At 33.3% G+C, this 22,706-nt stretch overlaps 1 protein-coding gene across 3 annotated transcripts in view; it reads right to left on the bottom strand.

Annotated features, from left to right (window-relative positions):
* LOC126889377 (titin) overlaps positions 1-22,706 on the bottom strand; it is a 251,639-nt gene that overhangs the window by 219,409 nt on the left and 9,524 nt on the right. For all 3 annotated transcript variants that reach the window (XM_050657632.1, XM_050657631.1, XM_050657633.1), the window contains exon 2: positions 5,577-6,479. In XM_050657632.1, coding sequence (XP_050513589.1) covers positions 5,577-6,479 — 903 coding nt within the window. The remainder of the gene's footprint in view (positions 1-5,576; positions 6,480-22,706) is intronic.

Raw genomic sequence — 22,706 nt, 5'->3', positions numbered from 1 at the left:
TGAACTAGGGTTGGGGTGTATAAACTTCAACAAGTTTACGTGTCAGAGTTGATATATGTCGATGACCTGGTAATTGTGGCAAAATCAGAAAAATACTTGCAAGTGAATGTGAGGAATGAAGCCAGAAATTTGGGATGAAAATAAATATTGAAAAAACAGAAGCTTTAGTGTTATCGAAAACACAAGAAAATATAAATGTTAAGTTGAATAATGAGACCAGTACACTAGTTGAGGACTTAAAGTATCTAGGATCAACAATGAATGGGCAAGAGGCAACGAAGAGGCAGGCCAGCAAGAACGTGGAATGCAAATATTGGAAAGGCTTGCGGAAAAAGAAATATTGGGTGGAGAGAAGCAGAAAGACTAGCTACCGACCGAAAGGCATGGAGACGTCTCATTTCTCCACTTACCTCGACACCGTAAGGTACAAGAGGACGGCTTAAGTAAGTAAGTAGTTTATTATAAAGGTAGGTCATAAATTAAATCACATATTCTGGGACCAAAAATAGATGGATTGAACCAAAAAAATTTACAGCCCGTTGAAGTTACCAAATGAAAATAGATTTTTCCAATATATCGAAAACTGTTAGACCGTCCGCACATGGGGCGACGCTCGAACTACTCGACTCGATTCCAGTCACATAGGTCTCTCCCCGCCAGTAAAGTTCCTTCGTTGTGGCATTGAGCTCCGTACACGGAGCGTTTAGGATTGCAAATCTCCTCGTCTTGTACGGCTCTCGTCGCATACGATACACGTTTTTAGTCATAATAGGTAGCTTATTTTATTTGTTTCCTTCGTTTTTTGTTGTTTTTTGCGCAGAATGGAATTTTACTTTTATTTAAAGATCGGTGCATGTTATATTCGTTGATTGTAATACTATTATTAGCTTTGTGGAAGTATATAAATATATTGTTTATAATGTAACATTCTGAAAACATTGAACTTCTGTTTCTAGGTGTTTAATATAAAATTCGTTGGGGAAGTAGAAAAATACCCTCAATTGTATAATGCTTATTGTATACAAATTGTATTAAAAATGTAACAATACCGTACTTTTTACAGATCGAAATAGTCGTTTTGGTTAATATATAAAAATGCGTTCTTCCTAGTTGAAAGATGTGAGAAAACTGAATCGACAAGTGTGCGGAGAGCAATCGCTTGTGCCGCAGGGTACGTACAAGACGAGCAAGACGCGCGAACTTAGAGACGTGTCTTCGATCGACCTATGTGCGGACGGCCTTAGAGATTTTATATTGAAAATGGACATGTGGAGTATCACAAACTAAAGTGCAATGCAAATATAACATTATCACCAATTGGGTATTGAACATTGATTAAAATAACCGAAAACCGGTTATAACCGGCAGGTTAAACCGTAAGTAAAAAAACCGGTTTAACTGAAAACCGGTGTTTTATCAAAAACCGCCATCCCTACTATCGATATAAATCAAAATGCATTTTAAAGGCGCAGAGTTCAGCTTCCGTATACAATTTTTGCATTTTGCCGCAATGTCCGTTTCTATAAAGCTGTTAAATAAATATACGTTGCGCCATTTTTGCCGTTTTTTACGATTCTTATGAGATCAATAAAATTTATCACTTCCATTGACTGGTCGCTATGGAATTTCCATGGTTATAGTCTAATCTTAAAAACCTATAACATAAATTTTCGATTTTGTGTGTTCGCAACAAATATGAGGCCTTTGAAGTATTCCTAAAAAACGCCGTATTTAAACTTTCACATTCCGTAAAGTGAGGCTACTTTGTGACACATGTGGTTATTTTGTGACAGATGCCTCTAAAGTTAAACTTATTAACTTGGCCGAGCCATTAGAAATTCTGAAATAGTTAAAATGTTTTATTTCAATAGTAGACTATATCGCCGCCGCCTACGAAAAGTATAACTCCGAAAAATGCTGTTAAGAGTAGAACTTTCAACGAACGCCGCGAAAAAGATTATTTTCGATTATATGATTGTGAAAATTATAATCCCTAATAAAGTCTTAGTGAAAAAATTTATTTTTTGAGGAGTATCAGCAAAAAACATCATTTCTGTTTGTGGGTTCACGAGAATTATAAATACTAAAAAGCTCTCAGAAATAATTGTTTTCGTCGGCAGAAACACAAACTGAAAGGGAAATAATTGTTTTCGTCGGCATATTTTATGAACTAAATCTTTTCGTTATAAATATTTTGGGAGTTATAGTCTTCGCGGACACGCATATAAAAAAATTGTATCGCCAACACTTATCAAAGAGTTATTATTTTCAGTGGAAATGTACTAGGAATCACATTAATCATAGGTATCAGCGATATGCGTTATCTAGAGAACAATAACCAAAGTTCTTAGTGCAACTTCGCTCACCATGCCACAGCTGATTTGATCATCGTCAAAACAGGTGATTTTCATTTAGCGCGCAAACTTTAACTTGCGTAGAAGAATTTTTAGAAGATATTTCTACCAAAGTAAATTTATATTTTAACACAATATGTTACCTGCATTTAATATTAAAATGTTGCATGTACAAAATATACGGATGTTTCTTTGTGCCACAGTTAGAATTCCATAAAAATATAGCAGAAAAACTTACGTGTCACAAAGAAACCCCCACCCATGGGGCGACTTTGTGACAACTTTTTTTGACATTTTCTTGATTTCTATGACATATTAGCGCATTATAGTTTTCACAGAACATAAAAGGAAATATTGAGCCATCAGGTGGTATTTTTAAAATTATAATAAACCGAAAGTGTATGTACTATATCATCATCATCATCATCTTGGTGCTACAGCCCTTAGAGGGCCTCGACCTTCTCAAGCTTTCTACGCCATTCTGTTCTGTCCCTTGCTTGCATTTTCCAGTTGCCGACTCCGATCTTCTCGGCATCTTGTGTTACCCCGTCCATCCACCTCAGCTTTGGTCTACCCCGTCTTCTCATTCCCACGGGTTGCGCTGTTAGAATATTTTTTATCATGTTCGATTCAGGGGCCCGGGCTACATGTCCTGCCCACTGCAGGCGGTTTTGCTTAATTATAGTGATAATATCTTTTCCACCAAACGTATGCTTGTAGATATTCTGCAGTTCAAAGTTATATCTACGCCTCCGTATTCCGTTCTCACAGACCGCTCCGAATATCTTACGTAGCACCTTTCTTTCAAAAATCGACAGAGCGGATTCATCTGTTTTAGTTAGCGTCCATGCCTCTGATCCATATGTGAGAACGGGGACTATCAATGTTCTATGCAGCTTTATATGAGTTTTTTGAGACAGACGTTTGTTAGCTAAGTACTTTGATAGACTATGATAACACCTGTTTGCAATTATTATTCGTCTTTTTATTTCCTCTGATGTGTTATTATTGGGGTTAACCGATGTCCCTAGATATATGAACTCTTTGGCCGCTTCGAAGTTTTGGTCATTGATGATTAGATCTGTGTCAACATTTCCAGCCCTTGTGTTTGTGTTAGTCGCCATGAATTTTGTTTTATTTCGATTTATATGTAACCCCATTCGTTCTGCTGCTGCTACTAGCTCGATTAGGATTTCCGCAGTTCTCGCTCTGGTTCTTGTTATAATGTCCACGTCGTCTGCATATGCTAAAATTTGGACAGGTCTATTGAATATTGTTCCCCTGCTATCTATATTAGCGTCTCGTACGACTTTTTCTAATGCTACATTAAAAAGTTGACACGCCAGCGCATCTCCCTGCCTTAACCCCCTATGTATTTCAAATGGGGTTGATGAGTCGTTTTGAATTTTTATTGCTGATATCATCTTCGCTATTGTCACTTTTATCATACATATGAGTTTTTTTGCGATTCCTAACTCATTCATAGCGTTGTAGAGACTTGGTCTTAATACACTGTCATAAGCAGCTTTAAAATCGACAAAAATATGGTACATATCTATGTTAAACTCTTGCGCTTTTTCCAGGATCTGTCGTAGTGTAAAGATCTGGTTAATGGTTGAACGTCCACGCCTGAATCCTGCCTGATATTCTCCTAGAAACGTTTCGGTATAAGGCTTCAATCTCTCGTGCAAAATGTTTGACAATATCTTGTATGCTGTATTTAGGAGAGTTATTCCGCGGTAATTATTGCATTCCAGTTGGTTTCCCTTTTTGTGTAACTGGCATATTAAGCCCAAGCTCCATTCTTCAGGCATTTGCTGCTCAGACCAAATTTTACAAACAATTTCTCGCATCACCTTGGTGAGCTGCTCTCCACCGTGCTTAAATAACTCTGCTGGGATGCCATCGCTGCCTGGGGATTTGTGGTTTCTTAGTTTTTCTATAGATATTTTCACTTCTTCTACCGAGGGGGGTTCCACGAGTTCCTCATTTCGGTATTCCAGCTCTATATTGTTAGTAGGTTCCCCTTCCAGTAACTGTCGAAAGTGCTCTACCCATCGTAACAGGATGTCCTCTTTGTTGGTAAGTAAGTTACCTTCCTTATCATTACAATAGTTGATTCTCGGTTTGAATTCTTTTCTAATATTTATTTGATGATAGAACTTTCTTGTTTCTCCGTGACTCATATGGCTTTCGAGCCGTTCTAATATTTCATTTTCCGAGTCTCGTTTCTTTTTTCGGTGTATGCGTTTTTCCTCTCTCCTTAAGTTTTTGTATCTATCTATTGTTGTCCTAGTTTTCCGTTGTTGCATGGTCCTAAATGCCTCGTTCTTCTCATCTGTTATTTTTTTGCAGTCTTGGTCGAACCAGTCGTTTCTTTCTTGGGTTCGGGATATTCCTAATGTGCTTTCGACTATATCATCACAAAACCTAAAAAAGTGTCACAAAGTAGCCTCACTTTACGGTTACAAAATTTGTATGTGAACTCTACAAAATGATCTCACGTCACGAAAAATGCTTCCACAAAGAAGGCATTGGGTGGAATTTGTAGCTGAAGTTGAGTAATTTTGGAAAAAAACGTACTTGTGCAATCGAAAAGAAGCAATTTAACGTTTTAGATCGGTTGTAATGTGAAAATTAGCGTTTTTAGGCATATTTCAAATGCCTCATATTTGTTGCCAAAACTCAAAATCGAAATTTCATGTTATAGATTTTGAAGACTGGGCTCTAGCAATGTATATTCGATAGCGACCGATTAATGGAATTAATAAATTTTATTAACCTCATAAGAACCGCAACAAAAGACAAAAATCGCGCAACATTTATCTGTTTAACAGCTTTTCTAGAAACCGACTTCATTTGCGACAAAATACCAAAATTGCATAAGAAAGCTGCACTTTTTACCAGCTAAAACGCATTTTCATTTTTGTCGATAGGAAACTCTGATCGAATTGTTATCGTCGAGTTAAGTAATACAAATTTTATTTAAAAATTGATTTCGCGCGCGTAACTGACATTCAAAATGGCCCTTTGCTTCAAGCGTTGTTTCTGATAGAACGGTTTAGTCTAGACAAAAAATGCGAATAAACATTTTTGTTCAAAATTATCTCAGCTACATCTCTTGTTTGAAATACTTTTTCTACGGCGCGCCATACACATTCTTGATAAATCAGCAAAATTCAACTTGTTCATATGATTTTTAGGGATTTAAAAAGTACTTACCCGTCTGAACTTGGAGTAACAATCTGCTTGACCAATTTTCTCCTTATGGGCTGAGAAACTGGGGTATCAGATTGCTTGGAAGTCCCCGGCAAAGTCGCCTTCTCTTGTGCATCTTTGTTTCTTTTGCGTATTACTGTCCTTTTCTCGCGTGCATTCCTAACAATTCGTTTATTCTGACCCATCTTTTTCCTAAATGGTAACTCTTGTTGGATGAATCGCCCTCTAAAACTTCGCAAGCACATATTTTGTTTCATCTTGTTCATCTTGGGTTTTAGGGTGGTTTTCAAAGTGGTCACTTTTATATGCTTGGTGGCTACTACTTTGGTTTTCTGAAGCGTACTATTCTTCTTTGTGATAGTTTCTGTTTTTGATACGGTATTTGTTCTGACCAAAGTTTTATTTGTCACTTTTTCTGATAGTTTGCTAATGGTTAAGGCACGAATCTTTGCCATCTTTTGTTCTTGGTATTTTCGGCGAAGAGCTTGAAGAGCAAGAGCGTGTCTTCGTTTTCGATCCATCTGACGACTTATAACGACGGGATCTGCTCGTTTTCGAACACCAAATGCCACAAAGGGTTTTTCTGATGATGTGCCACATTTCGCTACATCGATGGGCCCGTGTTTCAAGGAGGTTTCGCTTTTAATTTCATGTACTTGGCCGTTTGTGTCCACTATGGAGGCGGTATTGAAGAAGTTTAGATTGGCAGGCAAAACAGGAGTGCCTCGAAAGCACAGAAATGTTAAAAAATCTTCTGTATTTGGTCTTTTAATAGGAAGCAGTTCTACAGGCTCCGGTAAATCTTCAAGTTTTGGACTTTCAGCTTCCAGCTCTCGGATTGGCGTTATTACAGGACTATTTACATTTGAGCCCTGTGCAAATTTTCTCTGGGCATGTACTTTTGTCCTAAAATAGATTCAAAGATGAGATTCTTACCTATTAAAAAACTAACACATTTAAAAAAGTAGATTCAAAGTTAAAACCTGAAAACAAATTTTTGTTTGTGTGTGAATGCAGGACACCTCAGAAGACATTCTGACCACAGAACAGTAAGACTGATGTGGAAGGAAGTCCCAACTGGAAGGAGACCACGCGGACGCTCTCGACTCCGGTGGCGAGATAATATAGCAGAAGACCTAAGCACTATGGGCGTGGAGAATTAGTCTGGGCTGATTATCGGAGAATAGGCCATTTTTGGGAAAAGTTATTTACCAGCAATTTTATTGCTGGAATCGAATTATACGATCCTATATATTAATAATGTAGGTATGCAAAGTCCTCAGATAGTGTGCTACTTTTTTTATAAACAAAATGGCGCCTGAAAATCGTGTTTTTTTTTCAATTATTGCTCTATAACTCCGAAGATTTTAACTTTACAACAAAAACACCCAAATAAAAATTCACCGTGATTAAATTCTGCACAGAGACGTGTTTTTCCCGATCTGCTCCGACGAAAATTTTCTTCGGAAAATACGGGTTTTCCCAACAAAATCTTTAATTTTCAAATAAAGTTTTAGATAAGTAATTATCTACCAATAATTAAATAATTTGGTGACTTAAAAGCCTTCTTGGTTTAGATTATAGTTCCAGAAGCCGGTGAAAATTAAACGAATATTTTAGCAACAATTCAATTGTTAATTAATAATTTACGGTCGCAATAATAACCAAAATAATTATGATACACTGATCAAACTTTGAAATCTTATAAAGATGAGATGCCTATTTAACATTTTGTGGACAAAATATATATTTTTTATTTTTTTGCATAATCTTTAAATGTTTAAAAAACAGTTATAAACAAATTAACGTTTCTCAGAAAGTTTTTATTATATTATAATTTTAAAAAATAGCTAAAATGCGCATTTCAAATATCTTAAAAATTAATGCTTTAAAACTTTTTTGCAACCATGAAACAACAAAGTAAACATACGATTACTACGGTGTTTATAATTTTTTTTAATTCTTTCAAAGCGTAAAAGTGAGTTTAAAGTACAAGCTAATTATTTACAAAAAAATATCGATTATCAGTTTAACGGTTATCTTTTAATTAAAGATTATAAATATATTTTTTTGTAATTTACACGCGCGAAAGTAGAATAATACAGTACTGTAGCTAAAATTTTCACTCGGAGCGACGACCGGCCGCGCAACGTACACTTTTAATAAATAATATATGCTGCGTGTCAGTCGCTTCGAGTGAACATTTTAGCTCCGACTCTGTGTCAGGCCTACTTTTGCGCTAAAAATTACAAAAAAAGTATTTTTAATCTTTGATTAAAATATAACCATTGCACTAATTTTTGACATTCTTTGTGAGTAATTAGATTGTACCATTGACTCACTTTTAAGCTTTGAAATAATTAAAACAAATTATAAACAACGGAAAAATCGTATATTTACTTTGCTGTTTCATAACTTTTTTGCAAATTGTTGAAAAAATTTTTTAAAGCATTCATTTTCAGACCTATGAAATACGCATTTTAAGTATTTTTTTAAAATTAGAATATAATAAACATTTTCTGAGAAATGTTAATTTGTTTATAACAATTTTTTTTAACATTTAAAGATTATGCAAAAAAATGAAAAATTTATATTTTGTCGACAAAATATTAAATAGGCATCACACCTTTATAATCTTTCTAAGTTTGATCAATGTCTCATGATTATTTTGGTTGTTATTGCGACTGTAAATTGTTAATTAGCAATTGAATTGTTGCTAAAATATTCGTTTCATTTTCACCGGCTTCTGAATTTATAATCTATACCAAGAAAGCTTTTATTTCACCAAGCTATATAATTATTGATAAATAATAACTGACCCAAAAAATTTATTTGAAAATTCGAGATTTTGTTGGGAAAACCCACATTTTCCGAGGAAAATTTTCGTCGGAGCAAATCGGGAAAAACACGCCTCTATGTAGAATTAAATTGGGGTGAATTTTTATTTGAGTGTTTTTGCTGTAAAGTTAAAATCTTCGGAGTTATAGAGCAATAATTGAAAAAAATACGATATGTCGGCGCCATTTTGTTTATAAAAAAAGTAGCACACTATCTGGGGACTTTGCATACCTATATTAATAATATATAGGATCTTATAATTCGATTTCAGCAATAAAATTGCTGGTAAATAACCTTTCTTTGTACTTTACTAATTAGACCAGCGTATTATAACTATTTTTTTTCTTCAAAATTTAAAGATTATGCAAAAAAAAAGAAAAATTTATATTTTGTCGATAAAATATTAAATAAGCATCTCATTTTTATAATCTTTATAAGTTTGATCAATGTATCATGATTATTTTGATTATTATTGCGATCGTAAATTGTTAATTAACAATTGAATTGTTGCTAAAATATTCGTTTAATTTTCTCCGGCTTCTGGAATTACAATATATACCAAGAAAGCTTTGATGTCACTAAGTTATTTAATTATTGATTAATAATTACTTACCTAAAACTTTATTTGAAAATTAGAGTTTTTGTTAGGAAAACCCGCATTTTCCGAGGAAAATTTTCGTCGGAGCAAATCGTGAAAAACATATCTCTATGCAGAATTTAATTGAGGTGAATTTTTATTTGGGAGTTTTTGTTGTAAAGTTAAAATCTTCGGAGTTATAGAGCAATAATTGAAAAAAATACGATTTGTCGGCGCCATTTTGTTTATAAAAAAAGTAGCACACTATCTGCGGACTTTGCATACCTATATTATTAACATATAGGATCTTATAATTCGATTCCAGCAATAAAATTGCTGGTAAATAACTTTTCCATGAATTTTGCTAATTAGCCCAGAGTAAATTGGATGGAGGTTGCTCAAGACAGAAAACAGTGGAGGCATGTTGTCGAGTCGGCTAAAACCCACGAAGGGTTGCAACGGCATGGAGTAAGTAAGTAAGTGTGAATGAAAAACATATTTTCATTCTTTTTATTTTATAACACAGTCACTGAAGACTAATAACTATTTTATGACTAAGTGGTGTATATTCTATCACAATGCACCAGAGCATTTGGATGCTGGAAAATTAGAAAAGGTAAAAGAGAAAGTTCCTAAGGTAAAACCATGTAAAAAATAGGAAAAGTAATATTAATGATAGAATATGCTTATGTGAGACCAGAAGTAGAAAAAGCTAGAATTATGTGACACCACTGTCAGAGAATGGAAAATAATAAAAAAACTCAACTATAAATAATTTGTTTAAGGATTTAAGTAATTTTCAAGATTTGTTAAATATAATATACAATTTATTCATCATTTAAATTTTCATTATTACCTTGTATGTGTATGTATGTATGTTTAATTACTTCATTTTGATTATCATCATATCTTAATACTCTGGGCTAATTAGCAAAATACAAGGAAAAGTTATTTACCAGCAATTTTATTGCTCGAATCGAATCTTATGATTGTATATATTTATAATATAGGTATGCAAAGTCCGCAGATAGTGTGCTACTTTTTTTATAAACAAAATGGCGCCCGATAATCGTGTTTTTTTCAATTTTTGCTCTATAACTCCAAAAAATAAACTTTACACCAAAAACACCCAAATAAAAATTCACCGTAATTAAATTCTGCATAGAGACCTGTTTTTCCCGATTTACTTCGACGAAAATTTTCCCCGGAAAATGCAGGTTTTTCTAACAAAATTTTTAATTTTCAACTAAAATTTTAGATAAGTAATTGTTCATCAATAATTAAATAACTTGGTAATATAAAAGTTCCTTTCGTATATATTATAATGCCATAAGCGGATCGAAATTGAATGAAGTTTAGCAAACAATTGAATTGTTAATTAAAAATTTACGGTCGCTATAATAACCACAATAATCATGATACATAAGAATAACTATGATTTTTGTATAAAAAGACACTGTACCCATTTAATGCACTTTACAGAATTGAAATTGGACTATTTAAGCGGCCTCAGGAATATTTTAAAATTATAAACAATTTTTTGGCATACAAACAAATAAAATATCACGGGAAATATTAAATTAAATTAAATCATGAAAACGGCATTGGAAAAAAAGCGACAGGACGCTTCTTTTAAAAGAAAAAAAGTTTAATTGTGATGAGTGGTTCCTGAGATACAACCGGTCAAAGTTGACCGGTATTTACGGCAAAGATATAAATAATAGGATCATAATTTTCGAACCATCACCTTTTTATTTTTGTCCTCTTTCTCCACACAAATTTTCATATCTTTAAAATACTCATAACATATATTATTATAATAAAAACTATCGATATTACGAGTGAAAATTACCAAACAGCAAAATTCCAATCAAAAGTTAGGAAAATGTAATGTCAAAGTTCAAAATGGGTATACGTTAAAAAATGCATTTTCTTGGCTTCCCATGCAGCAATGTTCTTCATTCTTTTTTTGTTCCCAAGTAACTCGACTAGAGCCATCTAATTAACGCATTATTAAATGTCAATCTTGCTTTTGTTTTATTATAACAAATTTATTTATAAGAAAAGAAAACTACATATTTTTTCCAGTTGTAGACTTTTTTTAGATAAACTTACTACAAGTGTACCTTTTAACGTTAAAACATAAATATTCTTATTTGAAAGCTGTATAGTTATTTACACAATATTTATTTAAACAAATTAAAAAATGTTGTTATAATAAATAAATTAATTTATTATAACAAAACAAAAGCAACTTTGAAATTTAGTAATGCGTTAGTTGGATGGCTTTACTCGAGTTACTTGGGAACAAAAAAAGAATGAAGAAAATTGCTCCATGGAAAACCGAGAAAATGCATTTTTTTTAACGTATATCGATTTTGAACTTTGAGATTACATTTTCTCCAACCTAATTTTTGATTGGAAATTTGCTATTTTTGGCAATTTTCACTCGTAATATCCATAGTTTTTATTATAATATATATGTTATATTTTAAAGATACGAAAATTGCTGTGGAGGAAGAGGACAAAAATGAAAAGGTGATGGTTCAAAAATTATGATCCTATTGTTTATATCTTTGCCGTAAATGCCGGTCAACTTTGACCGGTTGTATCTCAGGAACCACTCATCACAATTAAACTTTTTTTCTTTTAAAAGAAGAGTCCTGCCGCTTTTTTTCCAATACCGTTTTCATGATTTAATTTAATATTTCCCGAGATATTCTATTTGTTTATAAGCAAAAAAATTGTTTATAATTTTAAAATATTCCTGAGGCCGCTTAAATAGTCCAATTTCAATTCCGTAAAGTGCATTAGATGGGTACAGTCTCCTTTTATACAAAAATCATAGTTATTCTTATGTATCATAATTATTGTGGTTATTATAGCGACCGTAAATTTTTAATTAACAATTCAATTGTTGCTAAACTGTTAATTCAATTTCGATCGGCTTCTGGAATTATAATGTATACGAAAGGATATTTTATATTATTTAATTATTGTTGAACAATTACTTATCTAAAATTTTAGTTGAAAATTAAAAATTTTGTTGGAAAAACGCGCATTTTCCGGGGAAAATATTCGTCGAAGTAAATCGGGAAAAACAAGTCTCTATGCCGAATTTAATTACGGTGAATTTTTATTTGGGTGTTTTTGGTGTAAAATTAAAATCTTTGGAGGTATAGAGCACAAATTGAAAAAAAAAAACACGGTTTTTTGGTTATTTCACGTTGAAATATTCGATTTGGAATTTGAAAAATAAGAACCTACTTTTCATTAGCTACAACTCCGCTTCTACTGGGTATACAGATTTCATGCATAGGTACACCATTTTTTTACTTTTTTATAAGCTATATTTTTGCTAAGAATATTTTTTTGGATAAAATACTTACTTTTTGAGTTATTTGTGAAAAATCGTTCAAAAACATGTTTTCTTTTTGTTAAAAATGAACACATTCACTCGTAAATAACTCGAAAAGTATTGACTTTCATCCTTCCTTTATTTTTTTTGGGTCAGATTGTTCTTTGATCGAGCTATTATAGCTCTTCTCAGTGCCTTGTTTCAGTGCGCACAGTCTTTCGATTTCTTTCTAATGCATGAAGTTGGATGTCTCAGAAAAAGCGGATGTCACAGATTATATGTTTTGCATGTTTGGAACTGAAGATTTAATCAGTGAATACTGAAACTTGGACTGTTTGCGAAGATCTTACCATGATTGACTCCATTGATTTTTGACACTATGCTTAATAGTATTAACCAAATCATATATGCAACACCTATGATTATTTGAAGTTTTAGCCTTTTTCCTTTTTAGCCAAACCATCAACATATTCATTATGACGGCTACCGTCTATCGTAAATTTACGACTACCGTAAATGTGCAAAGAAGAAAGAAGACGGAAAACCAGCAAAATGTATTCTATGTGGGGGCGCTCATCCTGCGAATTACAAAGGCTGTCAAGTCTACGTTGAATTATTAAATAAGAGATTTCCAAAAAACACGAACAACAATAATAATAAAAATGAATTCCAAAAAACCGAATCAATTTATCCATCTACATCGCAGCAATATATTGGCCCTAGACCTACGTAAAGCCCGCACCAACCAAAAACTGGATTAACATATGCACAAACTACATCAAAAAATATAACTACCAATGATATCTATTCATATCTAAATCAACAAAACATGTACCTGCAACAACAAAATTTATTTCTTCAACAAACTTTGGAAAAACAGCAAAAACCCATAAATGAACTTACACAAGAAATCAGAGAACTAAGAGAAGAACTCAAACATGCACTCTCTCTGAAAACAAATGGGTGAGTTACTTAAGGTAGGACTCTGGAATGCAAATGGACTAGCAAATCATAAAAACGAAATACAATATTTCCTGTTAGAAAACAATATTGGCATAATGCTAATATCAGAGACACATTTAACAAGCAACCACAACCTTAAATTTTATGGATATATAATTTATAATGCACCACACCCTGATGCTGAAAGGCATTCTAGAGCAGGTGCAGCCTTTATTATTCGAAAAGGGATTAAACACTATCACCTTGGTAACATAAAAGAGCCACACTTGCAGGCAGCAAGTATTATTATAGAAGATTGGCTTGGACACGTAGCAATATCAGCAGCATATCTTCCACCAAACTATCCACCGAATAAAGAATAATTTACTAATTATTTTAATTCACTAGGTAATAGATTTCTTGCCGGTGCTGACTATAATGCAAAACATGTGAGTTGGGGCTCTCGACTTTCTCCACCAGGTAGAGGTAGAATCCTCTTTCAAGTAATGCAGGAACTACATCTCAAACACTTATCTAGTTACACACCTACTTACTGGCCCACTGACCCTAGTAGACTTCCGGACTGTCTTGACTTCTTTGTAAGCAAAGGATTTGGAGAAGGCTATCTAATATTGTACCAAATTATGAAATTGCTTCAGACCATACCCCCGTAATAGCGACGCTAAATTTTGTTGCTAAGATTTGTTGAGAAGGAACGTCCAGCAAAACTGCACAATCATAAAACCGACTGGAATGAGTTCAGGGAAGAAATACATCAAAAAATAAACCTTAATATTTCTCTCAAAACAAAAGATGAACTTGAATTGGCAGTATACGAATTTACTACACTTCTCCAAGAAGCTGCTTGGAATGCCACTCCAGAATGTAAAGATACACAGAATAAAAGAAACAATCCTATTAATATAAGAAACCAAATTAAAGAGAAGAGGAGACTAAGAAAGATATGGCAGAACACAAGGCAGCATCAAGACAAAACGAACTACAATAGAGCCGCAAGACAGCTGAAAAATACAATACTACAGCACAAAAACTCGTATATCGAAAATTATCTTCAAAATTTAACACCAACAGCAGATACCGATTATTCACTTTGGAAGGCCACCAGAAAATTAAAACAACCCAGTAAACACATACCAGCATTAAGAAACCCAGATGGCTCATGGTCGAGAACAGATCAAGAAAAAGCAGAGGCATTTGGAAAATATCTTGAAGAAGTTTTTCAACCTCTACCCTCTGTCAGTGCTGAAGAAGATGAGGCTATCTATGAAAGTCTAGCAACAATCCAACAGGCAAGTGACCAAATTAAACAAGTAACAAAAAGAGATGTAAAAAATACTATTCAATATAGACTGAAAACCAAAAAAGCTCCTGGCTATGACCTTATAACAGGAACTATCTTAAAAGAGTTACCAGATAAAGGTGTAGTTATGATAACACAACTATTCAACGCCGTAATAAGGCTCAAAATTGTACCAACGCAATGGAAAATTGCTGATATAATAATGATCCATAAACATGGTAAACCACCTCACGAACATACCTCTTATCGTCCTATTAGTCTCTTACCGGTACTAGCTAAACTATCTGAGAAGCTATTAGCGACCAGGCTAATGAAGATAATAACTGATAACAATCTTTTTTCGGATCACCAGTTTGGTTTCAGAGAAAAGCATTCAACAATAGAACAAGTTCATAGAGTCGTTGATATAGTAAATAAAACTTTTGAAGAAAAAAAGTACTGTTCTGCACTTTTTCTTGACTTCAGTCAGGCTTTTGATAAAGTCTGGCACGAAGGGTTGCTCTTCAAAATAAAAATGAACGTTCCTGATTCAATGTTTACTATACTAAAATCATATTTAGAAGAAAGGTACTACCGTGTCAAGCATGAAGCAGATACATCAAAAATCTAACCTATACGATCTGGAGTCCCTCAAGGTAAGTGTTCTGGGTCCTATATTATATCTAATATTTACACACGACATACCAACAAACGAAAATGTAACGACTATAACATTCGCAGACGACACAGATATGTTAGTCACAGATGAAAACCCCGCAACAGCTACCGAATTTCTTCAAAGGCATATTAGGAACATTGAAAAGTGGACAAAGAAATGGCGAATAATAAATGTCGTAAAATATCGCCCAATATAGAAATAAATAAAAAAGAAATTCCACAAGCCGAAAGCGTTAAATACCTTGGTATGCACCTGGACAAAACTTTGACATGGAGAACACATATATATGGAAAAAGCGCCAACAGTTAAATTTAAAATTTCGTAAACATTAGTGGATACTGGGCAGAACATCGAAGTTGTCTATACGTAACAAACTGTTGGTATACAATACAATACTCAAACCGGTCTGGACCTATGGGATCCAGCTATGGGGTACAGCAGCAAAATCCAACATATCCATAATGGAAAGATTACAATCCAAAGTGTTACACTCTATAACAGACGCCCCATGGTTCGTGTCAAACAAAGACATTTATTGTGATCTAGAAGTACCTACGATCAGTGAAGTGATAGTTCAGTGCAGTGTTCGGTACATAAAACGCCTAGAAAGCCATCCAAATGCCCTGGCAATAAACTTGCTTGATAATAGCGTTGATTGAAATATTGATATGGGAAGATCTCTCATGCTTCACTAAAAATTGAGGCATTCTATCACCGACATTCACCGAGTATCTCTATCCTTCTTTCAAAAACGCGAATACGATCTTCTGTCTCTTACAAACTGGAAAATTATTGAAAAATAGATTCTTCGGTAGGTACTGCCCCAGTGGATTCATCGCAAACTATACTGTTAGCCTGTAGTTTCCTGTTTTATTTCGTTTACCGTTACACCTTAGACAAGGAAAGAGACTCAGCCAGCCTTTTTACACACCAGCTCTGTTGCCACATCTAAGAAATTTCTAGTTAGTCATAAAATTTAAATGATTCTTTCTTTGTAAATATTTATAGGTCTGAAATATAATATTTCAATGAACGGTGGTATTTACGTTGTTTGAAACAACTTTTTTGTAGTTTGATATAATGTAACTACTGTCATTTGATTTTTTTCAATACCTATGTATTGTATTACATGAATTGATCGGATTCCAACTTTGTGTTTATCGTTTTATTCAAGAGTATATTCATTTAAATCCTTGATTGAATTAGAATACATATTGTATAAATAAATATTTCTTGTAATTCTTAACGAATTTCGAAACATAATATGCCCACAATAATTATTATTAGTTGCTTTGCATTACACTTATAGAAGGCTTTTCTTGTTATATGTCGTCATATCTACCTTTATTTAAGGGCATATTTTATATAAGGCTTTGACAATAAAGACGGTTGGGACACCGTTTCTAATTAACATATTATGTATCTGTTAATTAATTTAGTTCAGTTTTTCAATTTTTAGTTAACGTTATTTTTAAGAAGGGCAAGGTTAAATTAACAATAGAAACAAAATACGCATAAAAAAACATGAACGTTGGACAAACACCTGTTTCCGATACATTCACAGTTAGATCTGGATCCCGCGTATGAAAAAAAAGATTATTAATAGCAAGCTGAAAATTTGTTAAAAGCTTAAGGGTGTCTAGTCGGATAATCTTTGATATATGGAAACACTGTAACAGGGGCAGTTTTAATTGTGGAACAGGTTACAAATTTGGAACGGTCAGACCACGAAAACGGCACATATATTTTGTCCGACAGAACAGACTTAAACTCTCCGAACAGAGATTAAACTCTCATGCAAAAATCAGACTGCTATTTATCACCTGTCATAATTCCTCTCATTTGACATATTCTATATGTTCTACTCATTAAAACGCCCATATTGGTGATAAATAGCAGTCTGATTTTTGCATGAGAGTTTAATCTCTGTTCGGAGAGTTTAAGTCTGTTCTCTCGGACAAAATACATGTGCCGTTTTCGTGGTATGACTGTTCCAAATTTTTAACCTGTTTCACAATTAAAACTTCCTCTGTTCCAGTGTTCCCATATATCAAAGTTTGTCCGACTAGACACTCTTAAGCTATTAACAAATTTTCAGCTTGCTATTAATCAACTTTTTTTTCATACGCGGGATCCAGACCTAAGTGATATTATTGTAAAGCTTTTAGAAGAATATATTAAACTTTATTGCCATTAAACTTTAGTCCAATTTACTGTACCTGGATAATTAGCGTGTATTTTAAATAAAATGTTTTTAGGTGCCATCCTTGATTGAAATATAATATTATACAAAGGAGTTTAAAAGGAGTAAAAAATAAAAGTACTGTACGTGGTTTACATTTAATAAATTTATACCTACGTATTGGATATTGACGTTGATTGAAATAACAACGGCATTTAGTCTAGTCGCAACATAGGGGGTCCCGTGGCACTTTTAGTTCGCCGCGATTTGCCAAGTTGAAAATTGCCAATTTTTAACGGTCTCGGCAAAACCCACTTTTTACATTCCAAAACTTTAGTTTTTATTAGAATATTGTCATTTGGTAAATTTCTCCTAGTTTTCTGTAAAAATAATAAATGTTAGTTCATAATATGAATATGGTATATCTCTTCTCATAGCTTCCATGAATCCATTCCATCCGAAAATACCGAGAATATCTCTGCTTTTCCCTTACCTTAGAGCCCAGAAGATCAGGCACAGATGGAGTCACAGTTTCAGTTGGTGTCGAAATTCACTTCGGATCTTGATTTCTGATAAAGCTTGAGGTTTTGTCCTTTCAAAATTTATTAGTTGAACAGCTCTCTGACTTTCATAAATCTCAGGTGCACAGAAAACTACAGTGTACTAACCACTACTGTACCAACTACTTTGTACAGAAAACTAGGAGAAATTTATCAAATGGCAGCATTCTAATAAAAAATAAAGTTTTGGAATGTAAAAAGTGGGTTTTGCCGAGACCGTTAAAAATTGGCAATTTTCAACTTATACTTTAGACCGAACAGTTCGTCTAAAAAAAAAGTAATTAGTGATGTTTGTAGATAATTTTAAGTACTTTAATTTCTGTTAACAGACCATTTACTAAGTTAATAGTTTTCGAGATTTGAGCAAAAAAGCGGAAAAAGCTGAAATTTTTCGCATTTTTCGCGATTTTTTCAATGTTCCTGCCAGAAATTTTGTCCGCAAACCTCATATTCGGATTCAGCAGCCCAAAAGCCATATATAATGAAATAAATCAGAACTTTCCCAGTCAAAACACAATTTTATTGAATCATATACGCTAAATCGCTTGTCATTAGTCGTGATAGCTTAAACCAGGTTCCGACTTTGTTATTAATAAATTATTGCAAAAATAACGGTTTATAGTACGTTTACTCACGGTTTTTGCTCTACTAGGAGTCATCTAAAAAACCACTTGGAATGACATGAAATTTGGCATGCACGTAGCTAACATGTCAAACAAAACAAATGATATTGTGCCGATGTGTGCTTTTACGCTGGGGGTGTGTTTCGTCCCGTTTCGGGGGTGAAAGAAGACACCTTTAAAATAGTCCGGAATTGGATAAACTGATAAATTCTAAGCAACGTTTGTTCTATACAGTTTTTTCACTAATTCAATACTTTTCGAGTTATTTGTGAGTGAATATGTTCATTTTTCAACAAAAAAACAAATAACTCCAAAAGTATTGACTTGGTCAAAAAACTGTATGGAACAAAAGTTGCTTAAAATTAATCAGTTTAACCACTTCCGGACTTATTTAAAAGGTTTCTTTTTTCACCCCCGAAAAGGCGTGACACTCACCCCCAGGGTAAAAGCAGACATCGACACAAAATCGCTTGTTTTATCTGACATGTTAGCTTAGTGTATGCCAAATTTCATGTCAATCCAAGTGGTTTTTTAAAATTTATAGCAAAAACCGTGAGTGAACGTATTATAAACCGTTATTTTTGCAATAATTTATTAATAACAAAGTCGAAACGTGGTTTAAGCTATCACGACTAGCGGCAATTGATTTAGCGTATAAAAATACTATGAAGAAGACTACAAACTTGCTGTAGATAGCGCATTTCGAGCTTTTCGGCGAATAAACTATTATTTTGTTATTAACAAAATAAGAACATATTTTGAGTACCTAATCGCGACTAGTCACATTCGATTCAGCGACCAAAAGTACACCAGAGAAGACCTTAACACTATCAGTTTATTTACAGGACTTCTAATAATTCCTGAAAAACACCTAATTTTACCATAATTTGTTAATAACAATTAAAATCACCACATTTGGGCTTCCAAATTGCTTATCTACTAAAATAAGAATACTATAAATTAGATATTGAATGGCCATATTTTTACCTGTACCGATTTAAACGAAGAAACTGCCATTTTTGACCCTTATTTGTTAATAACTAAAATTCTCGTCCGAACGGTGACGGGCATTTTTGTATTTATTATGTATTAGGTATATGCAGTGCCGCGCCAGCATGTGGTAGCGCCTGTGTGCAAGACATTTAATGGCGCCTAAAATGAACAATTATTTATTGTAACCAAAAAAAACTAAAAATTCTTACACATGCAACAAGAAAATAAAGTAAGTTAAAATAATTAAATAAAAATAAATCTTTGGCGTAACAGCCTAAAAAACTAAAGATATAGGTAGGTAAACATGAAATATTTAGCATTTTATAAAAAATTTAATTTTCGCATCTTCAGTTCGAAAAATCTTTTTATAATATGGTGAATATCAATTTGATTTAATACTGACGACTCTATAGGGATGATAGATCAATTTGTCAACCGTTCTTGACTGATGGTCAATCTTAAATAATTTTTTCAGTTTAGAAAAAATCGTTCAGTAGTGGCATCAGATATGGGCAGAGTGAGCAGAATTGCGAAGAGCTATTGTTAAATTTGGGTAACCTGCAGTAAATTCGTTTAAAAATATAAATTTTAAAATTTTACAAACATCATTCTTTAATTCTTTTAACAAAGGCTGAAGCTGTATAATTTCTTCAAACAAATCCACTCCCCCTATATCTATGAATAGAATCTCATTTTTTTTTTACAAATTTCTACACAACAGTTTTAATTGTGAGTTTTCTGTAATGTCGTTTAAATTATATAGAAAATTGAAAGAATCAACATGATTCTCCAATATGGAAAATCTTTCATTTGCTGAAATTAATGCTTGGTCGAGAACACAATAAAAGAAATGAACTTTGTATGACATTTTAGGATCCAACATCTGTTCGTCTGTTTTTACGTTCGTAAGCGAACAGCCTGCTTTTATTCCGACTCCGTAACTGTGTGGCTGGTTGAAAACTGGGCTCCGCATCATGGTACAATAAAGCTTCAATTAAGCTTGGGAAAGTTATTGTACCATGGCTCCGCATCCAGTTTCTCTACAGTTTCATTGGCTGTAGTAATAACATCATTAAATTTGCTATCTATTCGAAACTAGAGCGAGAATTGTTTTAAGGGCGTAGACGTAAAATTTCGCATCAATGTGTTTTAAATGAATTAACAATTTTTTTCGAATCCTGAGAAAACTAATAAGTATTCTTGAAAAATTTAAACGCTGAGTGAAAGATTACATTATTACCGAGGGCCGAAAGTCCATTAGAATAACCGAAATGTTTCATTTGAATGAGATATTTAAAACTAAAAATCACTTCTATGACGTTTATTAAAATAAACAAATAAACATCATATAAGTTTTTAGGGACTTTCGGCCCTTGGTAATAATGCAATCTTTCATTCTGGGTTTAAATTTTTCAAAAATACCTATTAGTTTTCTCAGGATTTGAAAAAAATTAATGAATTTAAAACACATTGGAGCGAAATTTTACCTACGCCCTTAACTCTTCTAAAGCATTTAGCATATTCATTGTTTTTGATCGTAAACTTTTGCTGACGAAGTTAACTTTCATCAGAACTTCATACCATAAATGTGGACTGAGCATATAAATGTAAATGTTGGTATTTTATCTCCTAAACATCTAGCTTGATATTTTGAATCAAGATCAAAATCCGAATGTGTTATATCACATAAAGCATCATTATTTCTGTCAAATTGTTGTACAATGGCTTTAAAGCATAAATTCTGCTGGACCGGTGGCTGCATGTCTTTACAGGATTTTTCTTAATGTTGTTCTGAAACTATTTTCTTGTGGCATTTTTGTAATTAACTATTTTTGATGGTAAATAAGCCAAAATTTTACTAAAAAAATAATAAAATAAAATATTAATAAAATATATTTTTTAGTAAAATTGTGGCTTATTTCCCGTAAAAAATAGTTAATAATTAGGATTTTTCTTGTTTATGCAGATTGTATACATCAATACGTAATGTAGGCAAACTTCAAAGGCCTACTTTCCTTTGAAGTTGAGATATACGGAGTGGCAAGGTCGGTAAATGGGTAAGTGTTGTTGTGACCTGCGTAAAATTTTTGTACCAACTCTAGTGGCGCCCCTTAATTGCTGGCGCCTGTGTGCGCCGCACACATTGCACACGTGGACGGCGCGGCCCTGGGTATATGTATAGTATATAGTACCCAAAAAAACCATTTGTAACCTGGCTGCTCAAGTGTTCCGAACATGGCATATTTTTGCCTTATTTCCCTGGCGTATAAGTAAAAGATTTGGACTACAAGAAAATATATCAAAAACTAAATTTATGGTCATCAGCAAAAATAAAATTAGAGGCGCCCAACTGGTTATCAAGAATACACCAGGGGACTGAGTTAATATACCAGTATACAGTATAGTATACATATCTTGGAACAATAGTAAACGAACAATGGGACCACTCACAAGAAATAAAATGTAAAATAGAGAAGGCTCGGAATGCATTAAATAACATGGCAAAACTCTTTAAAATCCACAACCTTAAACTGGAGATAAAAGTAAGGCTCCTACGATGTTATATCTTTTTAATATTATACTACTGAGTTGAATCCTGGACACTCACTAAAGCGATGGAGAAAAAACTTGAAACCTTCGAGATGTGACTATACAGACGAATCATAAGGATATCATGTACGGACAAGATAACCAACGAGACCGTATTACGAAGAATGGGAAAAGAAAGAGAGGTGATGTACACCATTAAAAGGAGAAAGTTAGTATATATCGTTAAAAAGTTCGAAAGTTAGTATAACACATAATGAGAAACGGCACCAAATACAGATTACTGACGGTAATACTTCAAGGCAAAGTATTCGGAAACGAGAAATTGGAAGAAGAAGAATATCATGGTTAAAGAACCTGAGGAAATGGTTCTCCACAACAACTAATCTATTTAAAGCATCAGTTAATAAAATCATTAGAGCCAGAATGATCGTCAATATTCTAAACGAATAGGCACAAAAAGAAGAAGATTCGTTTCTATAATCTAAGTTTAAATCCATTATTGTGAAAATATAGTACATATTGTATAGGTAA

Source organism: Diabrotica virgifera, chromosome 8, assembly GCF_917563875.1.
Source record: "Diabrotica virgifera virgifera chromosome 8, PGI_DIABVI_V3a".
Lineage (NCBI taxonomy): Eukaryota > Metazoa > Arthropoda > Insecta > Coleoptera > Chrysomelidae > Diabrotica > Diabrotica virgifera.
This window is presented reverse-complemented; position numbering and strand designations above follow the sequence as displayed.